The 25231-nt window shown below is 37.7% G+C and overlaps 1 protein-coding gene and 1 pseudogene across 1 annotated transcript in view; both read right to left on the minus strand.

The window, feature by feature from the left end:
* Nucleotides 1–4151: 4151 nt before the first annotated feature.
* On the minus strand, nucleotides 4152–5475 carry LOC122219127 (annotated as a pseudogene).
* A 2912-nt stretch (nucleotides 5476–8387) lies between these two features.
* OSTM1 (osteoclastogenesis associated transmembrane protein 1) overlaps nucleotides 8388–25231 on the minus strand; it is a 40689-nt gene continuing 23845 nt past the window's right edge. Inside the window, exons 4-6 of the mRNA XM_042939497.1 lie at nucleotides 19011–19178; nucleotides 16647–16812; nucleotides 8388–12026 (exon numbers count right to left, since the gene is read on the minus strand). Coding sequence (XP_042795431.1) covers nucleotides 11971–12026; nucleotides 16647–16812; nucleotides 19011–19178 — 390 coding nt within the window. The 3' untranslated portion in view covers nucleotides 8388–11970. The remainder of the gene's footprint in view (nucleotides 12027–16646; nucleotides 16813–19010; nucleotides 19179–25231) is intronic.

Genomic DNA, 25231 nt, shown 5'->3' on the forward strand with positions numbered 1-25231 from the left:
GGAAGTATGTGAGTGAGGAGTACCAGCAGCCTTTCTTTCTTTCTTTCTCTTTCTTTCTTTCTTTCCTTTCTTTTTTTCACTATTTGGAGAACACCTGTCTGCAGTAGGAAAGAATGAAGGCAACATAGATAAGTGGGCAAAGGGTACATGGGGCAACCAGTTGAGTTCCTGAGTCCAGTCAAACTAGAAGTTAGATCACTGCCTGGACTTTCCAGCTATGGAATCCAATAAATCTCCTCTTAAGCATAAGCTAGTTTGAGTTGGGTTTCTGCCATTTGTGATCAAAACACATCTGAACTGGAAAGAAAGAAAGAAAGAAAGAAAGAAAGAAAGAAAGAAAGAAAGAAAAGAAAGAGAAAAGAAGTTGAATAATATGCTCTTGCTATTAGAAATAGACTTAATAAACATCTAAGAGTCCACAGTAAATTCAATGAAATGAATGCTTAAGCACATTGGTAACTAAGAAATATTCATTAGCAAACTATAGACAAATCAAAGGTGTTAGGAGAATGTTGAAGAAGCCAATTTTGCTCATTTTTGTCATTTTCCTTCTAACACTGGTAGTTTTTGCTTTTGAAATTATAAGAGGAAGAAAACAGATGTGTCAGTCAAGAGAGAAGGAATTGATTGAGAGGCAAGAAAAGGAGGTATGGGAATAAAATGACGGGAAGGGAATGTTGAGAGATGGCATGGCATAGCAGTTCTAGTCTGGGAGTCAGGACCTGGGTCATAGCCCTGGCTTTGTCACTACTGTTCCACCAACTTGGGTAAACCACTTTGACGAGTTGTAATTTCTACACCTGAGAAATAAGGAAACCTGGAATAAAGGATGATAAGGTCCCTCTTGGTTCTAACAATCTATCATTCTAGCATATCCTGTTTCTGCCAGAAAAATGAAGGAAGCAGGGGAATAGGGTGCATCACTATTGGATTTGCAGCTGTCAAGAGAGTGACCTAAGTTTTCTGAAGAGGTACAGCTTGGATGTCAGCTGCTCTGAAACACCCACACCAGCCTCAGATCATCCCATGGGCAACTGAGGCTCTGACTTTACCCTGGAGGGTCAAAACATGGTCAACAATTATTGGGCTGGCGATAGAAGTAGATCCAAGGCAGGGCTCCCTGTTTATAATTCATTAAATAATTTATCTAATTCCTTAGGCAGAGAGAGAACCAACCTAATCTCCCTCTTCTCTCCCCACCCTCTTCCTACCCACTAAGGAATCCTGACCCACACTAAATCCTATCCAGAGGAGCATACTGGAATCCATCCAACCTAGCAAGTGCAGCCTGCTTGGCAGAGACCTGAGCAAACCAGTTTCACACAGGAAAATTCAATAGCCCGCTATTATCACAACCAGGGAGGCAGGGGAGGAGCAGTCCCATCTATCACAGTGATTTGAGGAGGTGGAGAAGTGAGAATGGGAAGAAGAGGTGAATAAACAAACAGGGAAAGGAAGAATTATAGAAGGTGCTCCTGCCCAAAAGTTGGGGCTGAAGGATACTGTGTGAGAAGAAAGGAATTTCCTTCGAGCTCTTTCAAACTGTTTTCTCCATTCTCCACCAAAATGGTCAGCAAGAAGTTTCTCAGTTCTTAGAGTTCTGAAAAGACTTGGTACACAGTCGGCATTTAATGTATATTTACTGAAAGAAAAAAAAAAGAATGGATGTACAAATCTATTGGTCACCATGTTTACTCTCTTTGTCTGACTTTCTGATGAACCACAAAAATGGAATATACTCCATAGAAGAGAAGGCATGATAAGGATAGGGGCTAATTTCAGGCTCAGCTGAGGCTGATAGTCCGCACTGTGGACTATCCAGGCTGAGTCATAATAGGTCACATCACACAGAGGGTGTTTCCTTCAGTCAATGAGCAATTGTTAAACAACATGCTCTTATGGACCCAGGACCATGTAGATGTTAGTCCTGGACTCCTAACTGAAGAGGGTGTTAGCCCATATAGAACAATGATATGAATCACATAAATGAATAAATAGCCTTGTTTAGGGAGAACTAGAATTGCAATTAAAGTTCAAAGAAAAGAGAGATGAGTGGGGCTGGAACAGTCCAGAAAAGCTCCACTGAAGTGGGATTTGACCTTGATGCAGAGAACAGGCAAATGTTCATTCACTTGGGACAAACTTGGGTTAACATTCTGAACTCTGATCCCACCTGGGTCATCACAGTGCTATTTTCCAGCTGCATGGCTAACCCCCCTTCCAATTTGCCTTTCATAATCTGCATGGCAAGTGAGATTTCCATCACCATTAGAGCAGAGGGAAGCCTCACAAGGAGCAGTGCAATTTGAGCGGTGATGAAGCCAACAGGTTTGATTCTGAAGGTTATTATTGCTGCCAGGCTGTAACCTAGACATATAAACTTGCTGCTTCAAATGTTCCATCAGGAGAATTGGCTGGGGTGCACTAATCCTAAGTGAAACCCTCTTGATTACAAAGGAAGAAACGACAACACCGTATCATTTAACCACTGAACTTCATAATGAAACACAAAGCGGCATTAAAGTTCTCTGCCTGTAATGCCTCGGTTTAAGCAGTTAATCTTATTTTAGCTGAATGGCATGTTCATTACAGCAAATAAGTAGGTAATATGTGGGATTACTGAAAGGAAAGATAAACCAGTTATGGGCATCATGTTGATTTTTTTAACTGTCTGATTTAACTTGGTATTTTTCATCAGTCAGAACTAATGTATACTCATCTAGCAGAGATTAAGTAGATGGGACTCTTGCCCAGAAAAGCTATTATATACAACTTAAGATACTAGTTTTAAGGGCAGCAATCCATGGTACTCAGCACTAGTTCCAGCCTGGAATCTTCAGTGCTTAAACTGGAGTGTTCCTGAATGGTAAGATGGCATTTCTCTCTTTTCCATTAAGTATGTTTTCACCATTTATGCTTCTCATGGGCAGCTGAAGGACTTTTCTTCAAGGTCTCAAATATCCTTCTGAGTGGAACTGCTACAAAGACGCCTTCCAACATAATGTATAGTGCAGGGATGTATCTTATCTCATTCACACATGCTTTCCTCAAGCAAGTACTGCTCTTACTCCAAACGCCATTCACTGAGCAAAGGATACAAAAGGGAGATATATAGTCCCTGAACTGGAGAAGATTACAATCTAGCCAAGAGAGGAGGGATAATAATCACAAATATAAGGAACCCAGGAAACAATGCGAGAGGGTGTATAATCCAATGCCAGTTGCACAATGCAGTCCATAAGGGAAAAAAAACTAGTACTTACTGAGCAATATGAAGCACTACATATTGGGCATTGCACTGTAGGCTCTTTGTATACTTAATCTCATTTAAGTTGCACAATAATCTTGTGAGAACAGTATTATTACTTCCCATTTTCACAGCCCTCCCAAAGTGAAGGCTCAGAGAAGTAAATTGCTTGCCCAAATAAGGGGAAAAACAGGAGTTTAAGCCCAGGTCTGACTGATTCTAAAGCCCTCTTTTTTTCTGTTATGGCAAAGTGCTTCCTTAAAAAATATGAAGAAAGAGCAGAAGAAAATCCTAAAAGATGTAGTGAAAGGAGGGGAATTGGATCTGAGTCAGAATGTATCTTCAGTCCAACTTAAAAACAACAAAGTTCATTACTAGTACCTATTTGAAAATCAATTCTACTTCCAGAAACAGCCTAAAGAAATAAGCTTTCCAGGTAATGCAATGACCTTAAAACATTTTAACTCCAAAAATAATCCCCTCTTGATGTGTATGCCATTGTTGTTTTTATCTATTTATTCTTTCATATACATAGATATATGAATATCTATCTATATATTAGAGAGAGAAAAAGAGACATCCCACAGAATATTATTGTTGTGTCCAGTCATTATTATTTAAATTTATCTATATATTTTACCCTTTTCATCAATCTTTTCTTCTTATACCTGAGTTTCCATCTAGGGTCATTTTACTTCTCCCTGAAGAACTGCCTTTAGTATATCCTTTAATATGTAAGCCTGCTTGTCAAAACAAAACAAAACAAAAAGAAAAAAAGAAAAAAAATATGTAGGCCTACTTGTGAGAATTTTCTGTCTTTATGTCCATAGATGCCTTTATCTCCTTCTTAATTTTGAAAAACATTTTTGATTGGGCATAGAACTCTAGATTGTCAATCACTTTCTTTTAGCACTTTGAAAATATTCCATTTGTCTTCTGGCTTTCATTTTCTCTTGAGAAATAAGCAATAAGTTTAGTTATTGCTCTTTTAAAGGTAATATCTTTTCTCCAGCTGGTTTATAAGATTTTCTCTTTGGTTTTTATCAACTATGAATGTGACTAGGTTGTTTTGGTTTGTCTTAAATTCTTCTTGGGCATCTTCATTTGTGGCAATGTTTTTCACTAATTTGGAAAATTCTCAGCTATTATGTTTTCAAAAAATTGCTTTCATCTCATTTTCTTTCTCCTTTGCTTCAGGGACTCTAACTATATTTATATTAAATCTTTTTAATGCAACCCCTCTGTCTCTTACCTACCCCCTCCCCAATCTGTATTCCCAAACTTTTTTCTTTCCCTGTTTCCTTCTGAAGATACTCTTCTAACATATTTTGAGTTAACTCTTTAACTATGTCTTATTTGCTATAAAACCTTTCCATTGAGTTAATTTCAGCTACCATATTTTTGGGGATTTGGTTCCTTTTAATGGCTTCCCTAACTGCCAATCTTACTTTTTGTTTTACCTCTTTACCTTTTGTTTTGTTTTTGAAAGAAAAACTATTTTACTTAAAAAAAAAAAAAAAAAAAGTAGGCTCTGGGAACCGAAGGTTAGTCCATTTGAGCCTTCAGTGTCCTGGTGATAATTTTGTCCTTCTCAATGATGTGGACAATGGCGCCCATGCCTGGCATGGCATCTTGATCCACAGCATTCAGCATGGCTTGTAGGATGGTTTCAAACAGTGTTCTGGATCCATGTTAGGCTCCCAGAAGGACTCATACATCCCATTCTTGTTTGGAGTAGATGTCACTGACCACAAAGTCGTCAGTTACCATGGGGTTGCTGATGAGGTCTAGAGAGCAAATGAAGAGCTTAAAGGTCTTCAGGTTCAACCCAGGGATTTCTGGCTCTGTGTAGTAGGGGCCAAACCATCTCTGTACAAGAGGTTGGCCATGATGCTCATGAGGGTATAAGCCTTGATCTGCCAACCATCCTTCAGCTCATACAGGTTCAACCAGAACTTGAGTTGCTGGGAAATAGTCTGGACATCAGTGATAAGCCCAGTCAGTCCTATATACAGCTGATTGCCCATGGGAAAGAACTTCCGAAAGTCCGTGGTCACCATCTGGGCCTGGATCCCAAAGTGCCTGTCAGCAGCGATAGCCACACAGTTCTTCCCTTTCAAGGCCATGACGGCCCCTCCATTACAGGACATAATAGACATAATTGCAGAATACTGGGACCTCCATGGGGCGCCTGGGTGGCTCAGTCGGTTAAGCGGCCGACTTCGGCTCAGGTCACGATCTCGCCGTCCGTGAGTTCGAGCCCCGCGTCGGGCCCTGTGCTGACAGCTCAGAGCCTGGAGCCAGTTTCGGATTCTGTGTCTCCCTCTCTCTCTGACCCTCCCCTGTTCATGCTTTGTCTCTCTCTGTCTCAAAAATAAATAAACGTTAAAAAAAAAAATTAAAAAAAAAAAAAAAAAAAAAAAGAATACTGGGACCTCCAATAGCCACAATTCCAGTCAACTGGTTAAGGCCCTCACTGCCTGTTTTACCTCTTTGAATGTATTAAACAAATTGTTGAGCAGTTTGCCATCAAGTAAAAACAGTTGACAATAAAGAAACAATCAGCGAGTTCTAGTCCGACTTAGGATATAGAAAGCCAGTAAACACTGCTCCTACCAACTATTTTGCTTTGGGAAGAGTACAGGAGGAAGAGTAGCAGCCAAAAAAGTAAAGGTAAAAAACCCGAAATGTTAACAGAAGTTTAAAGACCAAGTATGGGCTAGAATGACAACTTAGAACCCCTGGGAGCCATGGTACAAAGTGTGTGCCCCATTTGCCAGCACTTTTCCATAGGCCTCCCTGGGTATTCACAGGAAAGACTGGGTGCAGATCAGGAGAACTGAAAGAGCCTCCCTTTGGTGAGACAGGCATGCAGATGACGGCCAGCTACCAATGTGAGACAGGCATGGGGCCCATGTCCATCTTCCACACAAAGAAAAAGCCATCTGCCACTAAAGGAGTAGTACTAAATCTTCTTGCCCCCTGGTCCCAAGATAAGGTTGGCTGTGGCAGAAGAGGAGTTGAAGCAAAAGCCATCAGATGATGGAGGAAGGCAAGAAACCTACCAGTCACCAGGATCCTTCACTGATACAAAGCAAGGTCTACTGTCAGTGAGAAAGGGACAGAAAACTCACTCCCATTTAAGACCTCCCCCATTACAATGCAGTGTCCGATTGCCATGGGGGAGAAGGAGGCCCACCCTAAAGCTCAAGAGCCCAGGACCTGCATGAAACTGAGGTTAGAGGGGGGAGAAACAGTGCCTGCCCCTACCATAAGCCTTGCACAAAGAAACAAGCAAGAGACCCCTATAGCTGAGGAAGAGACAAGACCATGGAGAGAGATCCCACTTAGCACAGTTATACACAGTCTGCTGAAAGTTGAAGTAGGAACACTGAGAAGAACTCTCTTGGCATTCTAGGACACACACCAAACACAAAGTAGCTGCACAAATTCCATCACTGGAGGAATTTGACCTGTGACATACTGAAGATAATGATATTAACAATAAAACTCAAATCCAGATCAACTACTGATGGGAGGTCTTCAACCCTCACTCCTCATACTAATAGTCTGATAGAAATGTTTGCTCAGTTGCAGGTATGAATACTAGTTATTTCAGTTTCTACTGTTCTTTTTCATGCAATGTCTGGCATTTAGGCAAAAATTGTAAGATGAATTAAAAATCAAAAAGAAAATGACAATGGTGTATTGTCAAGAGATGAAGTAATCAAAGAACTAGATCCAGAGATAGTTCAGATATTGATACTATCCAACAAGAACTTTAAAATAACTGTGATTAGGGGCACCTGAGTAGCTCAGTCAGTTAAGCAGCCAACTCTTGATCTCAGCTCAGGTCTTAACCTCAGGATCATGAGTTCAAGCCCCATGTTGGGCTCCACACTGGGCATGGAGCCTACTTAAAAAATAAAACATAAAATAATATAAAAATAACCATGATTAAAACACTAAAGGATCTAGTGGATCTAGGAGAATACAAAGAAAAATACACCTAGACACATCACAGTAAACCTGCTGGAAATCAAAAATTAAGAAGAAATCTTGAAGGTAGCCAGAAAACAACAAAAACATTACATACAGAAGAACAAATACAAGAACTATAGCAGGACTCTCTTCAGAAACTTTGCAGTCCTGAAGGCAAAGGAATGATTTCTTTAAAGTACTGAAAAACTTAGACTTTACCACAATCCCATCAGGTCATTTGAATTTTTGGTGTTTGTGAAGCTAATGGGGACAAAGAAAAATGGTGGCACTATGGGAACAAGAGTAAATGACAGGGCTTAAATCCAAGGAGCTGGGTGGACTTGAGAGCCAAAAGTGACATGGATATACCTCGTGAAAGCAGACTATCAATAAGCTAGGATCTCAACCCCCAAAAGGGTTTTCCAGAGCCTGACCAGGTCAGTGACTGCATTCTCTAACTCACTTCCAGCATGGTGGGGTTGGTTACAAGCAAAATTTCAGTACCCATGTAAGTAAGCACCTATCCCTGGTGTTTCAAAGACACAGAATGAGTGGTGCAGATTTGGTGATAATAGCTAAACTACAAAGGATAGTTCCTATGATTCCATCTATTGTGGTATCAGGAGACAGGGGGAAAATCGAACAAAGAAAAGAGGACATAAACCTAGCAGGAGGAGCCAAAGCAGCTAAACAACAATTTCATGTTTCTCCTGAGATGCTGGGTTGGAGCAGGATTAAGTCCTGAGTGGATGGCGGGCAAAGTGTGGCAAGTAGTGTAATTTCAAGCAGTTTTAGCCCTTTCACAATGTCCATCATTTTCCAAAAGCCTCCCCCAGTAAATATACAATCTAATACTACTCCTAGAGATTTCCATTCCTAGGTCCCTCCTATATAAATATTTGGGAATCACAGGGGAGAGGTGTGAGGGGAAAGAGTAAATGTGGAGATTCTACTTGCTCACTCACACTCTTTACATCCTGTGCTAGCTGTTTGCCCACACCATAATTCTCCAAACCCATAAGGAGAAAAGCAAGAGAAAGAGCATGTGTATGTGTTGGGGGGTGAGGTGGGAAATGCAGTCCCTAGGTTGTAAAAACAAAACAAAACAACAAAAAAACACTGCCTTGTTTAGTGAAGAACAGCCAAGATATAAAGAGGATTTGGATTTTATTTGTTTGTTTATTTATTTTGAGGATTTGGATTTTACAAAGCCACGGTCAAGCCCTTTATATCTCAGCTCCTATTACATTACTGGCAATAGCGCTTCAAATGAACATAGAAAATGAAGTACTAATAGGAGGGAGAAAGGGAAGACATAACTTCCCCTCTGGAAACAGGGATGACTGTCAAGCTTTCTCTTGTGGGCCTCTGCCTCTGAAGATACACATTCTGGTGACCAGAAACCTACTTCTTTCTGCTTACTCTTCTGCTTCAGAAGTCAAAACAGGATAAGCTAACAACTTCCAATCCTCCTATCTACACTCTAGTTGTCTACAATTACTCCAGAAATTACAGCTGTTGAATTGTTTTTCACTTCTAATGCTATTGAGCAAAACTTTTGGATACAATTCTGGTACTTAGGTATGACAATGGAGGATTTACTACAATATCTAGCTAAAGATGGGCTTATCATTCATTCCTTTTAAAGGTTTGAAATATTTTGATTGCATTTAGGTACTGGGATGGATGTTTTAAAAAATACATCTGTTTATCACAGGAAAAAGATTTTAAAAATTATTATGGAAAACCTCCCTACTTTAAGAAGCATGAATTAGTCATATTATCTTCTAAAAGCCCTCTTTAGTTCCAAGGAGACAAAGAAAACTACTGGTCATTAAGTATGTTACATGTATGACTAATATTTATTATACCCGATGTAATAGTTTAGAACAAGCAACCCTGGTAGAGTTGTAATTTTTATGTGTTACATGTATAATTCAGTATAGGCCGAAGCTCTTTTTATAATCAATGTGATCATTTTTTGGAATTTTGGATGAGCAGAGTAGAAAAACATTTGATTAGGTATTTCAAGTCTCAATTTTAGATTTGACTATCAAACAATGGCTCAGTCATAAATAAGGAGCTCCATGATGTTCTGCTTCCTCAATTGAGAAGATAGGAAATAAGTGATACACTTTTTAGAGGGAATTCATGCAGCGGATGGGTTAGATCCAGCTGTCTTTAGGGATCCATCTGGCTCTCGGAGTCTGTGACCAGATGACCACTAAGGTTTCTTGTAGCTCAGAAAACAATGTGCTTGGAACATAATTTTTTTCCTATCTTCAACAGGTACATAGGTTACTGGTGTAAATTTTGCTTTTTTAATTCATTGCTGCTGATGTCTATTATTTATAGATGTCAAGTCTTTCATCAGGAATGCAACCCCAATAATAACGTTCTGGAAAAACATTTCGGTTTATAAGGAGTACACTGCAGTAGAAGTACAGCTCATCCATGAAACATTAGAAAATGCTGTCCCATTAGAAGTAACCTTTACCATCTACACTCTGGTGGTATTGATTTAGAGTCACATTTTAAGATAGCTAGCTGATGCTAGTTCTACATCTCAAATCCAAACAAAAAAATAAACAATCCAAAAGTACATTTTTATTAACAACAAAATGATTAGATGGTACTTTTAAAGTAGACATTTAAACTCAATGCCTGAAAAACTGATGTGTGACGTTCAATTACATCTGAAGTTTTAAAAATATATCTTAAAAAAATCAAATATGGTGCACTGCAGTTTTTTTAAGTTACTTCCTTTATTTCAAAGTGTCAAAAAGCTAAAGATGCACACACATATGCTTATGTGTCTCAGAATTTAAAACTATGCAAAGAATTTATCTGTATGACTAAAAAATGAAGTATTTACACACTTCAGTGTAATGCTTAATACTTATTTTTGAAATCTATTGCTGATGCTATGTTGAAAGAGCAATGACTCAACCAGAAAAATAGCAAAGGCTATCTTTTCTTTTCTAAAGTGCTTATTTGCAACCATACCCAAAAGCAATGGTTTTTAGAAATACATAACATTGAAAGGTGATCAAAGAGTCACTACTTACAGATTCAAATATGCCATTTTGTAACTTTGCATATGTAAACTGGTTTTATCTGCATTAATGAAAGATTGCTTTCAATGGCCCTCAACTATATGCTTCAAATCAAGACAGTGTTATTAATATCAGCAGCATGAACAATGACAATGACAGAATAAACCCCAGCACATTTTAAATGGATCACAGCCCACTAGAAAAACTGTAATGGCTTTTGGATATGTTACATATCCAAAGATAAGCCTTCTTTTTCAACTCTACATACATAGTAAACATTAAAAAAAATTAAAAACACTTTCTTGCCTCTTTATAGAGCATTTTACTATATATGAAGGGATTAAAATTCTTGTACTATTTAACCTAATTCTTGTTTCTATACAGAGCAGGCTTCACATTCTCAACATTTAGAACAAAGCCTATTTCCACCAAGAAAGCAAGAAGGAATTAACAAATGAAATACCTAACACTAAAAACCTGAGGGAAAAAAACTGTGAACAATTCTGAAATGAAGCTTTTTTCTAGAAAGGTTGATACAAACATCCCAAAATAGAATTTGCATTCTGATAGTGAAATATCTGACTTCATTTCTATCATATCACATTTAACTGATTTAAATAATTTAGAAAAAAAACAGGCATCTTAACCTAACTGCTTTCTGTATCAGACTCATCTTAACTCATGCCCTCAACATGAACCATTCGACAGTCTTCTCGTGAGCACCCCCCCACGTCCCTATTTTCTGAACCTTAAGGTTTTTTTACCCCTCCTCTCTCTCCCCTCCAAAAATCTCCATATATCCCAAGAGAATCTCCATTAAAAAAAAAAAAAAAAACTTAAATACATATTGTGAGAATGCTACATTTGATTTAAAGTAGTAATAAATTATAAATTGCCAAATAACTTAATGTAATTCACAATGCAAATCCCTGGTAGAAAAAGAATCCATCTTGCCCTGAATATAATACAGCAGTCCAGTGATTTCAAATTATTTAAGAAATAAAGGCAAAAATAAGGTGTAAAATACAACACTATTTATAAAAGTTAAGTAAGAAACCAGTTACCGTAAATCTTTTTACAAAGATAAATGTAATGTGCCTTCCTGCTTCTAAAAATTGTTAGGGAGGTTTCTACCTAGTGGTTTCAAAAATCACTTAAAGTAAACTAGAGATTGAATTACATATTATTTGTAATGTATGACATATTAAATATATATATAAAACAATAATACTGCAATGGTAATTTAAATTAATCTTTGGACCTGCTACTTTTTGGCAAGTATATTTCTTTTTCAAAGTCTTTGCTATAATTAATTAATTTTTAAATGTTAGTTTTCAAAAACTTTGCTACTAAAATACTATATTAATAAGGAGATACCAGAAGTCTCAAGTAGTAATAATATGCCTACAAAACAAAACAAAGATTGTCCTTGCATCTTTTGTTATTGTAACAAATACTCTTTAAAATAGACAACATTACTTGGCCTGGAAATTAAAAATACCCAAACCCTTAAAAAAGGAACAAAAAAGGAAAGAAAAATTGAAAATCCTTATTTAAAAATAAATTTGAAGTCCTTGCATTTCTTAGGAACTTGACTTGTCAAATCAGTTTATCTTCTTTTGGACCAAGCTGCATCTCCTACCATTCACCCATGGAACAGGACGTTAATTCTCCGTTTTGTAGATTTCAGTTTGAATTTTCTTGAATGTTTGCAAAGCTGGTACTGGACTTGAGACGTTTGGCTAGATAAATCAAAAGTATTATATTTTAACTCAAATGTAATTCTCTAAATGTAATTATTCATTATTTTTATGTAAACTATAGTATTCATCTAATAATTCTATGTTTGAATCAGAATAGACTCAATCTTCTAAGAATTAAAACCCAAGTCTATTTTTTTCTACCAACCTCAAAAAACGTAACTTTGCTTGAAGCCACACATGACTTTGTTAGAAGCAGCACCAAATAAAACAGATATAATTTATATCATCTTGAACATCACAATCTCAAATATGTAATATAGGTTAGAGTATTCTACTTAAAAATTGTAAGTGTTACAAGGTACAATAATAAAATTGTATATTTAAAAGTCTAAGTTAGTAGGGTGCCTGGATGGCTCAGTTGGTTAGGCATCCAACTCTTCATTTCAGCTCAGCTCATGGTCCTTTTTTTTTTTTTTTTTTTTTAACATTTATTTATTGAGAGAGAGAGAGCATGAACACAGGAGGGGTACAGAGAGACGGGGAGTCAGATTCCAAAGCAGACTCCAGGCTCTGAGCTGTCAGCACAGAGTCCGACACGGAGCTCAAACTCACAAACCGTGAGATCATAACCTGAGCCAAAGTCAGATGCTTAACCAACTGAGCCACACAGGCGCCCCAACAGCTCAGGTCATGATCTCATGGTTCGTGAGTTCAAGCCCTGCATCAGGCTCTGCACTGACAGAGGGATTCTGCTTGGGATTCTCTCTCTCTGCACCTCACTTGCTCTCTATCAAAAATAAATAAATATGTGGATCCTGAGAAACTTAACAGAAGACCATGGGGGAGGGGAAGGAAAAAAAAAAGGTTAGAGAGGGAGGGAGCCAAAACATAAGAGACTCTTTTTTTAAAATTTTTTTTTTCTTAATGTTTTTATTTATTTTTTAGACAAAGAGAGACAGAGCATGAGCAGGGAAGGGGCAGAGAGAGAGGGAGACACAGAATCCGAAGCAGGCTCCAGGCTCTGAGCCATCAGCACAGAGTCCGATGTGGGACTCGAACTCACAGACTGTGAGATCATGACCTGAGCCAAAGTCGGATGCTCAACCAACTGAGCCACTCAGGCGCCCCAAGACTCTTAAAAACTGAGAACAAACTGAGGGTTGATGGGGGGGGGGGTGGGAAGGAGGGGAGGGGGGGTGATGGGGGGCACCTGTTGGGATGAGCACTGGGTGTTGTACGGAAACCAATTTGACAATTAATTTCATATTAAATAAATAAATAAATATTTTTTAAAAAGTCGAAGTTAGAAATCCAAATCTAGATTTCTCTTAAAATAATTCTATAATGTCAAAAAATTGTCAAAAAAAAGTTGAAAAAAACTTAAATGGCTTACAAAAAAAAGTTACATTGAGTTATATTACATGTGCACAGACACACAAATACATATGGCTGCTAATAAAATATGTGCAATCAATTTTGATTATGATGCTAATGGGACTGAATCATTAGGGTCAATAAAGGAAATCATGGCTATTTTGCTTGGTAATGTTTGTGCTTATAGTTAAATGTGAATGTTTCTCATGTTCCATAAATGAAAAACAATTGTGCCATAGTAAAAGTATCTTACATTGGATAACTAGGAATCTCTCTACTTCAGAGGCTTTTAACATGAGAGTAGAGGTTGTGGTCAGAAGGTCTGCAATGGGACCCAGGCATCTGTTTTTATGTTTTGTTTTAAAGCTCTGCAGACAATTCTGATATGTGTTCAAGGATGAAAACCAGTGTTCTGGTTTCTATCAGGGTCTCTGCTAACCACCACTCTAAGATGACAACATGACTTTCTGGACCAGTGTATTGCTTCAGGCTAAACTAAAGGGCAACTTAACCTAAAAAACTGCCTAAGCTAGAAGTCTACTCTTAAGCTTCTGTGGGTTTGGGAGACAAACTAAATCAAGAGGGTTTCTTCCTATGTTGTTTAAAATTACTAGAAATAATAGTTTCTCACTAATTACCAAGTTTATTAAACTAACCAGGTGCAATGCCAATGAGTACATGTATCTACAACCTCCTTGCTTCCTTATTCTCTAATAAATCCCTATATCCTTCAAAATTCTACTCCAGGGGATATAAAAGGAGAGGGGAGGGAAGGGGCGGGGAGGGAAGAGGAGAGGAGAGAAATTCTACCCCAGAGATCTAGGGATGAATTCCAACAGCCCTAATGCAGAGTTGGTCTTACTCTCTGTGGGCCAACCACACTGTATACCTTTAACTACATCGGTTGTAATAATTGGATTATGGTCAGTGTGTTCTTTGAGGGCACATATTGTGCCTTGTTCCTTTTTTTTTTTTTTTTTTTTTTTAATCGCGAATTCCTACCACAGGACTTAATAAATTGGGGTATATAAAATTGTGACATAAAAAAAATAAAAAAAAAAAACAATGTCCATGAGATAACAGCACAAGAATTGTTTGCTTACACTAGCATTTCCTTAAATTCATAAATCAATTCATAAACATGAAACATCACAGGTAATATGCAAAAGTTCTGTCAAGTTTTGGGAATATAATCTCAGAACCTTTAATTTATATTCAGGTACATTATGGAGATCATAAAAAGGAATTTCACAGGACTAGTTATTTTAAGGAACACACCCTAGGAAATGCTAACATTAGATACACGTTCTTTTATCCAACAAATATATTTGAGCACCTAATATAGGCCGGGTACTTTCTAGATACTGATATAGTGGTGAACAAGACAAAATCCTTGTTCTGATGGAGCCTCCAGTTGAGTCAGGAGAGCAAATAAGATAGAATATAAATGAAAAAGTTAAGTTAAAAAGTGTCCTCACAGATGATAGATATAGGAGAATTGAAAGAAGGATGTCTTAAGGATGGGGGTCATAAAATGTATCTTTGAATAAGTATCTTTGGCCTAAGACCTGGATGACAGGAGCCAGTCAAGGAAGGTAGAGAGGGCCAGTGTAAGAGCTTTGGGAAGGGGGCAGTGTGAATGAGTTTGGTGTCTGAAGGGAGCAAAAAGGCCAGGCTGCCTACATACAGCATCATGAACAAAGAAAGGAGTGGGTGTAGTGAGTTTAGAAAGGTAGATGGGGAGGGAGGGGCAGGTCACACATAGCTTAGAAAGCAGACCCTGGAAATATGTTTTGAGTTTATTCTAGATGCAACAGGAACACAGGAAGGTTTCAAGTGGGAGAAAAGCATAGTAAAATTTGTGTTTGAAAAATTACTCTACCCACTATATGAAGAATGGATTGTTGTGGGTCCAAAAAATGGAAGCAGGGATACCAGGTAAGGGACTCCTGCATTAGGGCAGATAAGAGATGGGATGGCTTGGGCTAAGGTATTAACAGTGGAGGTAGAGAAAAGATAATTTAAGATACATATTTGGAAGTACAGCTGTCAATACTTGCTGATGGAGTGAAAAAAGGTAGGGAAGAGAATATGGGAATAGGGAAATAATAAAGAAAAGAATTAAGAAAGTAAAGATAACAAGGTCTGTGGCTTGTACAAGCAGATGGATGAAAGTGACTTTGAAAAACCCTGATCAGAAGCAATAAGTATCTTCCACAGAGTTAAACTGATTTGCAAGGCAAATATGATGCTAAACTTTAAAAGTACACTAAGCCTTGAAAAAGAAAGTTTCTCAATAGTGAGGTCCCTGCAATATTTTGTTAAAACTGTAAGTAAGTACTTTTAGGACTCATTTATTACATATTTTATAGAATGCTAGCAATCTTTGAAAAGCTTTGCCAAATACACTCATATTACAGACTTTCCCCTTTATTAGCTAGCTTTTCAAGGTGACAAGACATTACAAATTCAGTTCAAGCTGATCTGTAAGTAGCTTTTTTTAGTTAAATATATTAGTGAGGTTAAATAAACTGTGAAGAAGAAAGGCTAGAAAGAAATTTATAAAGGAAAGAAATTTTATATCATAGGTTCCTAGACTAGGAATAATATTTAAGAGAAAAAAAAGCCTAACTTTTTTCTACAAAAGACATTCTCTATTTTAAAAATTAAAATTATTAAGGGATAAGCCCATACCTTCATTCTGATCATAAACAAGAAACCCACTAGACTTAGAAGCCACTCGTCTTCAGCTAAATAGGAACTTCTAGTTAGTGCTTTTTCTGCTCTGCCCTATTTGATGGGGAATATGTGTGAGCACATGCTGTATGTGAAGTAATGTCCTTGCAACTACAATTCCAATTTATTCATAAACAAATTGTCTGTGTGTTCACTATAGTTTCTCCCTGCCTTTTTAGGTGGCTTTCTAGGTGGTTCCACCACAGCTCTGATGGGCCTGAGAGCTGTCCACCTCTCCCTACCATGGCTGTTCAGGTCTGCAAAACCTTTGTTGCTATTCTTCTGTTGTTGCCTACCTAATTCCAGAGCTAGCTCTCTCAGTTAAAACATCTGAAAAGATACTGTATGTTGACTTTTGATTATTTGTACTTATAGACTTCTTACACATCTCTCCTATTAGTAAGTATTTACTGTAAAATTTGAAGCAGAGAGCTGTTTTAGTCTAATACAGTTTGAGTTTTCAGAGTATACATCGTTTCTAAAACAGGCTTAAGTTTTTAAAATACAGGTTTTAGTTAAATAAATAAACAGTCGTAAAAAGAAACTTACGTAGAATGAGTTTCCGTTTCTTTTGTTCTGAGTGAAGAAAGCTACTAAGGTAGAAGACAATGGGTAGAAAGAGAATGAATACAGAAACAGCAATTACAGGCACTGTGTCACTGCAAGGGACAGAACAATTGAAAGTTCGACTCCAAAGTTTTCGAGTAATGTTCATCTGGAACGATAGCAAATAAAATTACTTTCTTTTACATTTAATTTGTCTTCAAGTCATACAATTATTTTATTAGTAAAATAACAGGCATCCAGAATTTAAAACTAAATATACATCCCTAAAAAATCTATTGATAGTTGAGGATAATTTCTTCTGCCCAGGAAATTAGCTAGTTTACAATCAGTCACTGTATAAGTTTATATCATACAGAAATTTCATATTCTAAATTCATAACACTATCCAAAGAATGTCAGCCTTTCACAGATCTCAGAGAACTTGTATCAACAGAAATATGGTTAGACCATGCTTCATTCATTAAAGAAGATTTAAAAGGGTAACAATGTAAGGTGATGGATGTGTTAATTAACTCGACTGTGGGAGTCCTTTCACAATGTATATGTATATCAAATTATCACGTTGAACACTTTAAATATATTACAATTTCATTTGTCAATTATATCTCAATAAAACGGGGGGAAAAGGCTCACAAAAACAAATTTTTTTTATGTTACGTGTGTAATCTCACTGAGCTTGTTGCAATATTTTTAGAATGAAAATAAAAACATCAACTAAATATGTAAATACAGCTATTCTTCAAGAGATGATATCTATGAAATGTTTAGTACCTTACCTAAGATATTATGAAATATTCATATGGCAAATAATTGTTTAAGTCCATAATATCTAATGAATCATGGAAACTTTTTTAGGTAGTATTTCATTTAGCATCATACATTAAAAACAGATATATTTAGGGGCAGCAATACCCCATTTTAATTGAGCTCACAGTTTCTGTCAAACATGGTAAGTGATATAAGGAAACTATCAAATTTAATGTAGAAAACTGTTCTTGCCTGAATTTTGAGATATGGTTTGCAAATGGTGCTTTGTATGTTTACTGTAAGCTTTGCTTACTGTAAGAAGGACGTTCTAAAAACAGGCAGTCATGTTGATTTCCTATGTAATCCAACCTTTGTCAGGGAATCAATATTCATCTTTCTTCTTCATTTTAAAAATGATGAAATAGACTATTATTCTTAAAATAAATATTTAGTATTTACTAAGAGCCTACTAGAAGCAGGTACTCTTCCAGACATTAGAAAAAGCAGTAAAAAAATAAAAATCCCCATGGTATACCCATTTTAAGTTGATAATAAGTGCTTTTTGCCATCACAAATATTATTGATCCACCATAGTTCACTCTGAGCTGCTATTCATATTCATCATTCTCAACCATTAAGTTTATTAACTCTGACCTTTAGTTCTCTACTTTTAGCCAGTAATTCCTATTTCCTTTGATGCCTCAACCCTCAGGCACCATATTCCCATAAAAAGGCATGATCGCCATCTAGTGGTGCCCACATGAAGGCCGACTATACAGTGGAGGAAAAATCTTTTTTGTTAACCATTTAATCAACATACATTACTAAAGGCCTACTATATGCTTGGCACTGTTCTAAATACTGGACAGTAAACAGAAAAGGACAGGAGGTCCTTTTCCTCATGTGGCTTATAGTTCAGTGAGAGGTAACAGACTGTAAATAAGTAAACAAAAATTTCAGATGATAACAGATATAAAGAATAAAAGCAATGGGATAGGAAGCAATTCAAAAATGGCTTCAGAAACACATGGTAGCAGGGCACCTGGGTGGCTCAGTCAGTTAAGCGTCTGACTCTTGATTTCGGTTCAAGTCAGGATCTCACAGTTTGTGAGACTGAGCCCAGCATTGGGCTCTGTGCTGACAGCGCAGAGTCTGCTTGGGATTCTCTCTCCCTCTCTGCCTCTACCCCCCTCAGCTGTTCTCTCTCTGGAAATAAATACATAAGCTTACAAAAAGAAAAAAAAGAAAAAAGAAAAAAGAAACACATAGTAGCAAAACCAGAGACTTCTTGAATCAGCAATAGCACACAAGAAATTGAAATGTAAACATATAACACCCATGCCTCTGAAAATGACACATATTATCAACCTTAAAACACCAAACGTACCAAATTGTCAACTCATTTATGAAGTACTTGATTAATGTTCATTTTAGTTTGACAGATCAGGATATTCTAAAACTCTACTACTTTATAACTAGTTATTTCTGGTTGAAGACAGCATATACAGATTCCAATATACCTCTAAAGGGGATAATACTACTGAAGGCACAATCAACAACACTGCAAAATATGCATCATATCACAAGTAAAGTACTTACTGCATCTTCCACATCAATGCATAAATGTGTTCCAGATTCAGCCTTATTTTCAAGTTCATTCATTTTTTGCATTTCATTGTATAGACTACTCAGAGTTTTGTATGCTTCACGACAGTTTTTGCAAACTTCTGAATAATTCCTTAACTGCATAAGACTGTGTACGCTCACCTAAAACATCAAAGGCACATTTAATACACACAATAAACATTACATCTCTTTTTTAACATAAGCTATTTGACCTCCTAGCAGACAGGAAACACTATAGCACATCAAAGTACTGAGCTGTGTGATGTTAGACAGGTTACTAAATCACTCTGAGCCTGTTTTATCATCTATAATATATTGCTACCACTACCTGTATTATAGGTCTCAAGGATTAGAGAAGCACGCACATAGCAAAATATTTTCGCACTTTCTAGTTACCCTTAAATTTTGAAAACCACTGCACTAGTCGCTGGTAAGTGAGAACAATAGCTCCGATGCCAAATTACTAATGTCTAAATCCCCCAAATGTCTTAAATCATCTGGTCATTTATATGGCTGCTCTCATCTATCCTACTCTCACAGAATAAACCAAATATGCCATTCCCTGTGCTGACTTCAACACTGAAGTCTGCCTCATTGAGACAGAAGGCACTTTATTAATGCGGAAGGAAAAGGCACCAAAACTACATCCCCACTCAACCCTCTTATGTCAAGGCTTATAATCCAGACCTCTCTAGTCAACAAAAAGGGACTAATGCCAAAGGATTATATAACCTAAAATGAAGGTAGTGGATATAATATGTAAGCTATTATGTTGCTGAATCGCAATCTTTTCCATTTCCGCGACTGACACTTGTCTTTTCAAGAGCAAGTTTGCTAACCAGTCAGTTCACAACTTTGCCTTCTCTTCCCTTATTCATTACCTTGTAGCCTGAAGAAATGATATTAACTGAATATTGGAATGAAAGAGAAAAGAAACAATTAAAGGAAACTGATGCAGCCCCCACAATGTTACCCCCCCACCATCTATTTGACAGAGAAACTAAGTCTCCCTTTAGTTCTGCCACAAGAACTAGCACATGGCCTGTTTTTCACAGAACAATTGTGCATTTCGCTAAATGTGTTCAAGCAAAAATTGAGCACAGAACTTTGATGGTGGAGTATAATTTAGCCATTTATATGAAAATTTAAAATGCATATATCTTTTGACAGAGCAATTTCACTTCTGTTAAAGTCATACAAATACTCAAAAAAGACATGTTTGTAATAGTAAAATACTGAACCAAAAATCTCCATCAACATAGGGACTGACTGAATAAATGGTGGCATAGCCAAACAATAAAAAGACCTACAGTGTTTAAAAGGAATGAGGAAGTGGGATTCTAGAAAGAGGATGATATTAGCACATGCCTTGTGTCCTGACTTCTTCACAAGATTCAAGAAAAGAAAGGTAAATCCAGGCACTTGAATAGCAACTTAAATACAAAGGTATGACATGCAAGTCTCACATCACAGGAAGGTTGTATTGTAATATCAGCTACTATACCAGTCCCAGAGAAACTAACCAGAACCACAGTCTCTTGTGAACCTCTATCCCCTGCAGCCAGCCATCCACTGGGCTCTAGAGATGCAAGAGGCTAGAACAATAGCCCTACCCTGTCTGCAGACGCAGCCAGAAAAAGGAGCCTTTTCACAGCCACCAAGACAGTCCAGGTTTTCAGAGAAGCCACCTGCAAACGCTTACTACCCAAAATGGATCCGGTCTGGAATGTAAACCCATTTTCCCGCCCAAGCACTGAGTGCGGAGCCACTGCCACAGACAATGTCACCAATTAGGCTGCTTCCCTTTTGACCTCAAACTTTTTAGTTGTGTTCTTTCCAGTTTGTCTCTAGGCTCAGGCAGAAGACCCTGAGGGCAAAGTATCTCCAGAGGGGAACTTAAACTACCCCCTGAAGCAATAAGGGCGGCCCTGAGCCTATAAGACACTGCCCATGATTGACTCCAGGACGATGAGGATGATGATCAATTTGACCTTCACTTCCTGCCTGCACTACCCACCCATCTTTGCCCCACATTTTCCTTATGTAAACCTGGAAGTATTTTCAGCACTTTGGAGACAGTCTTTGGGATGCTAGTGGGCTGTCTTCTGGACATTGGCCTCATAGAAATAAATTCCTTTCCTGTTTCATCACCAATCAGTCTCTCTGACTTTGGAATTTGTCAGCAGCAAATGGCCGGCCCTGGTCTGTTTGGGACCCCCGGAGCCAGGTGCTCTTGTACCCCGGCTACACCACTCCTAAGCTGGCTCCCCTCTCCTTTTAAACACATGGGCGCGTGCACACACACACCCTACCTATGAAACACTGGAGTTCTTTGGGGCCCCTTTATTATCACTATAGCTTCACTCATTCACATTTGGTCTCATGACTTTAAACATCATCTGTACCTGATTTGATGATGGCCAAATCTGTATCTCCAGCTCACACCTCTCCCAAGCTCCAAGTTCACATATAACGTTATTTGACATCTCAACTTAGGTGTTCAATAGCTATTTTGTATTAACTTGCTCAAAACAGAATTCTTAATCCTCAATCCCTTACAACCAGTCTTTCTAGTGGCCCCATCATACTCTCGGATACTCTAGGATAGTCCTGCTTCTTCTTCCCTCTCTGATCAGCCACCACAAATCTCAGGAATTACCCAATCTATCAGCAAGCCCTGTTAGATATACTTGCAAAATATATTCTGAACCAATCTGCATTTCTCCAACATTACAGCCAGGACCCCAGTCCACACCATCTCTCTCTCCTGTGACAGCATCCTAAATAAGTTCCTCCTTTCCGTTCTTGCCCAGGTTCAACTGAGTTTCTCCACAGCGCAGCCAGAGTACTATTTTAACATGCAATTCATATCATGTCACATTCCTGCTTTAAATGGCTTCCCATTGTGCTCAGAATTCAGTCCATATTTCTTCCTTTGTTCTGCACAGCTCTACAAGATTTGGCCTCTGCCTATCTCCCCGTATCTCATTCACATATGCTCACTGTGCTCCAGCCAAACGGGCCTTCTTCTTATTCCTTGCACATACCAAGCTCATTCTCTCTCCCAAGGCCTTTATCCTTGCTTCTAAGGGAAGCATTCTTCCCATGGCTGACTCTATGTCAAAATTTAGATTGTCTCAAAATTCACCTACTCAGAGGTACTCCCTGCCCACCCTCTCTAAAGTAGCACATTACACCCCTTTCCAGGACTCAGTACTCTTAATGATCTCATTTCTTTGTTATTAGTCTTACCCCTACTAGGACATAGTTCAGAAGAACAGAAATCTTAGCTGTATTGTTTACTGCTCTATCCTCAGTGCCCAGAACACTACCTCCTGGCACGTATCAGTGCCAATTAAATATTTGTTGAATGAATAAGTGAGTGCATAGTGCCTGCTTGAGGGAATTTCTGAAAGTCAAGCTATAGAAACCAAACTCTATATGGAGAGAGAGATTTCTTTCAGCCCTCCCAACCCGGTACAACCATCTTATCACACTGACCACATGAGCACATAAGAAAGTAAGATGAGCCTAACACTAGACATAAAAAGAAAACAAAATAAATTAAAAAAAAAAAAAGCAAATAAAGTGATTCTAAGTGCAAATTAAACCTAGACATCAGAATAAATGCCCTAATGAAAAAGAATTCATTCAGCATATAGGAGAGAACTTTTAAAAATTAATTACAGCTCCAGGTATGAAATAAATGTCCATGAGTCCATATTGATATAAATAAATAAATGTGGAAGAAGTGGCAAATCTTCCTTACAGAAGATTTCTAAATAATTTAAGCAAACACTCACTCCTCCAGGACTTAGATCTTAATTTCCCCATCCCCATTCTTGTCACTTAGGAACTTGCTTCCAAAGAATAGAATATGGAAAGAGGAAGAAAAAGGTAACTTTGAGTTAAAGAGACCTAGAAAACACTACCCTGTCCAGGTGATCAAGATTAACATAATCAGGGATAAATCATGGTGACAGCACGTACCTCTGACAGGATGTGATGAGAAAGGCACTTCACTTCTGTAGTGTTCTTCCCCAAAACCTATAGTCCCAGTGTAACCATGAAAGAAACATCAGACAAACCCAAACTGGGGGACATTCTATAAAATATGTGGCCAGTACTCCTCACAATTATCAGTCATGAAAAACAGGGAAAGATTGAGAAACTGTCATAGACCACAAGAGCTAAGTGTGGTGTGATGGAAAATAGGTATTTCGCCTTTGTCTCCGGTTCCTGGCACTGGGATATCCCCAGTGATGAGAGCCTTTTGTATGCTAATGCATGACTGGTGGCTGGGCATCCCTACATAGCTTCAAGCTAAAGGCTGGTCACCAGAAAGACCAAAGCATGATTGGGTGTTGGAACTTTTAGCCCCACCTCTGACCTCTGAGGAGGGGAGAGGAGCTGGAGATTGAGTTAATCACCAGTAGCTGAGGTAATTAATCATGCCTACATAATGAAACCTTCACACACACACACACACACACACACACACACACACACCCCTCAATGTTACAAGAGCTTGCTTCTGGGTTGGTGCATACAGCGATGTGCTGGAAGAGTGGTATCCCCAGCAGGGCATGGTAGCCCTGCACACACACCCCTCCCTCACACCTTCACCTACACATCTCTTCCACTTGGGCTATTTCTGACTTGTATCCTCTGTAATAATCAGTAAACATAAGTAAAAAGTGTACCTGAGTTCTGTGAGTCATTTAGCAAATTACTGAACTTGAAAGGGGGCAAGTTGTGGGAACCCCTTGACTTTGTAGCCAAGTCGAACGCAAGGGTAGGTAACCTGGGCACTTTGTGATGGGCATCTGAAATAAGGGCTTCTTGTGAGACTGAGCCCTTAAATCTGTGGAGTCTGACATTAATTCCAGGTAGTTAGTATCAAAATCGAATTGTAGGACACCTAGTTGGTGTCAGAGAATCAGAGAATTAGTTGTTGGTGTGGGAAAATCACTACACACTGGACATCAGAAGCGTCGTGAGTAAAACTAACTCACTTAAGGAAACAGAACAACTAAATGCAATCTGGAAATCAGGATGGAGAAGGAAGGACTTTACTGGAGAAACTAGCGAACACAGACTCTAGTTTAGTTAGTGGTAATGCACCAATGTTGGTTTTTCAGTTGTGACAAATGTACTATAACAATAGTAGATGTTAACAGAGTGGAAACTGAATGAGGGGTATATGGGAACATTCTGTACTATCTTTGTAATTTTGTTCTAAATCTACTATTATTCTAAAATTAAAACTTGAAAACTCTTTAAAAAGCAAATAATATGTCATCATATCTACAACTTATTTTTTTCCAACTTAATTTAAAATGCTTCAGCAAAAAAACTAAACATATCTGCACGTATATAAAGCAAATATGACAAAAAGTTGGTAATTGTTGAATCTAGATGATATGAGTCTTCATTGTAACACTCTTTCAACTTTTCTGTGAGTTTTAAATCTTTTCATAAGAAAAAGACTGAAAAAATAATGCATATCATTTGTCACATTTATCTGCAAAGATCTGAGATAAAATAAAATCAGCCTGCCTCTTGAAAAAAATAGAAGTCCTGAAAGGTAAAAGAGACTATATTAAAAATAATTGCTTTAAACTAGTATATACTTAGTAAAAGTGAGAGACTAAATATATGTGTAAAGAGATATTTACAAATAATCTGGCATTTGATTTCTTTCATCTGTATTTCCCAATGTTTACCTACAATAGAATAAAGCAAATAACATAGCTTATTCTTGAAACAGTAAGAAAAACAGCACCTATTAGAGCAATAAAAATTCTTGAAAATTAAAAAATACCTCACTACAGAAGAAATTAATATAGAAGCAGTGAAAAGTAGAATGCAACACTGAGGATATAATTAGTGATTCAGACAAGGACCTCTCCTAGAACACAAAAAGAAAAGCCAGAGAGAGAGAGAGAGAGAGAGAGAGAGAACGGGAGAAAGTGAGAAAACTTACTTAAGAGAAAGAAGATAAGGGGCATGGAGGAACCAGACCCAAAAGATTCAGTATATCTGTAATAGGACTATTATAAGGAGAGAAAGGGCCAGGTAGGGCAAAGTAAAAGAAAAACTAAGTAAAAATTACCTATAAATGAAAACAATTCAAATTGGCATTGATTTCTATCTGAAACACTAAAGATAAAGGAGAATAATTCATAGAGAAC

This window comes from Panthera leo, chromosome B2 (genome assembly GCF_018350215.1).
Source record: "Panthera leo isolate Ple1 chromosome B2, P.leo_Ple1_pat1.1, whole genome shotgun sequence".
NCBI classification, from domain to species: domain Eukaryota; kingdom Metazoa; phylum Chordata; class Mammalia; order Carnivora; family Felidae; genus Panthera; species Panthera leo.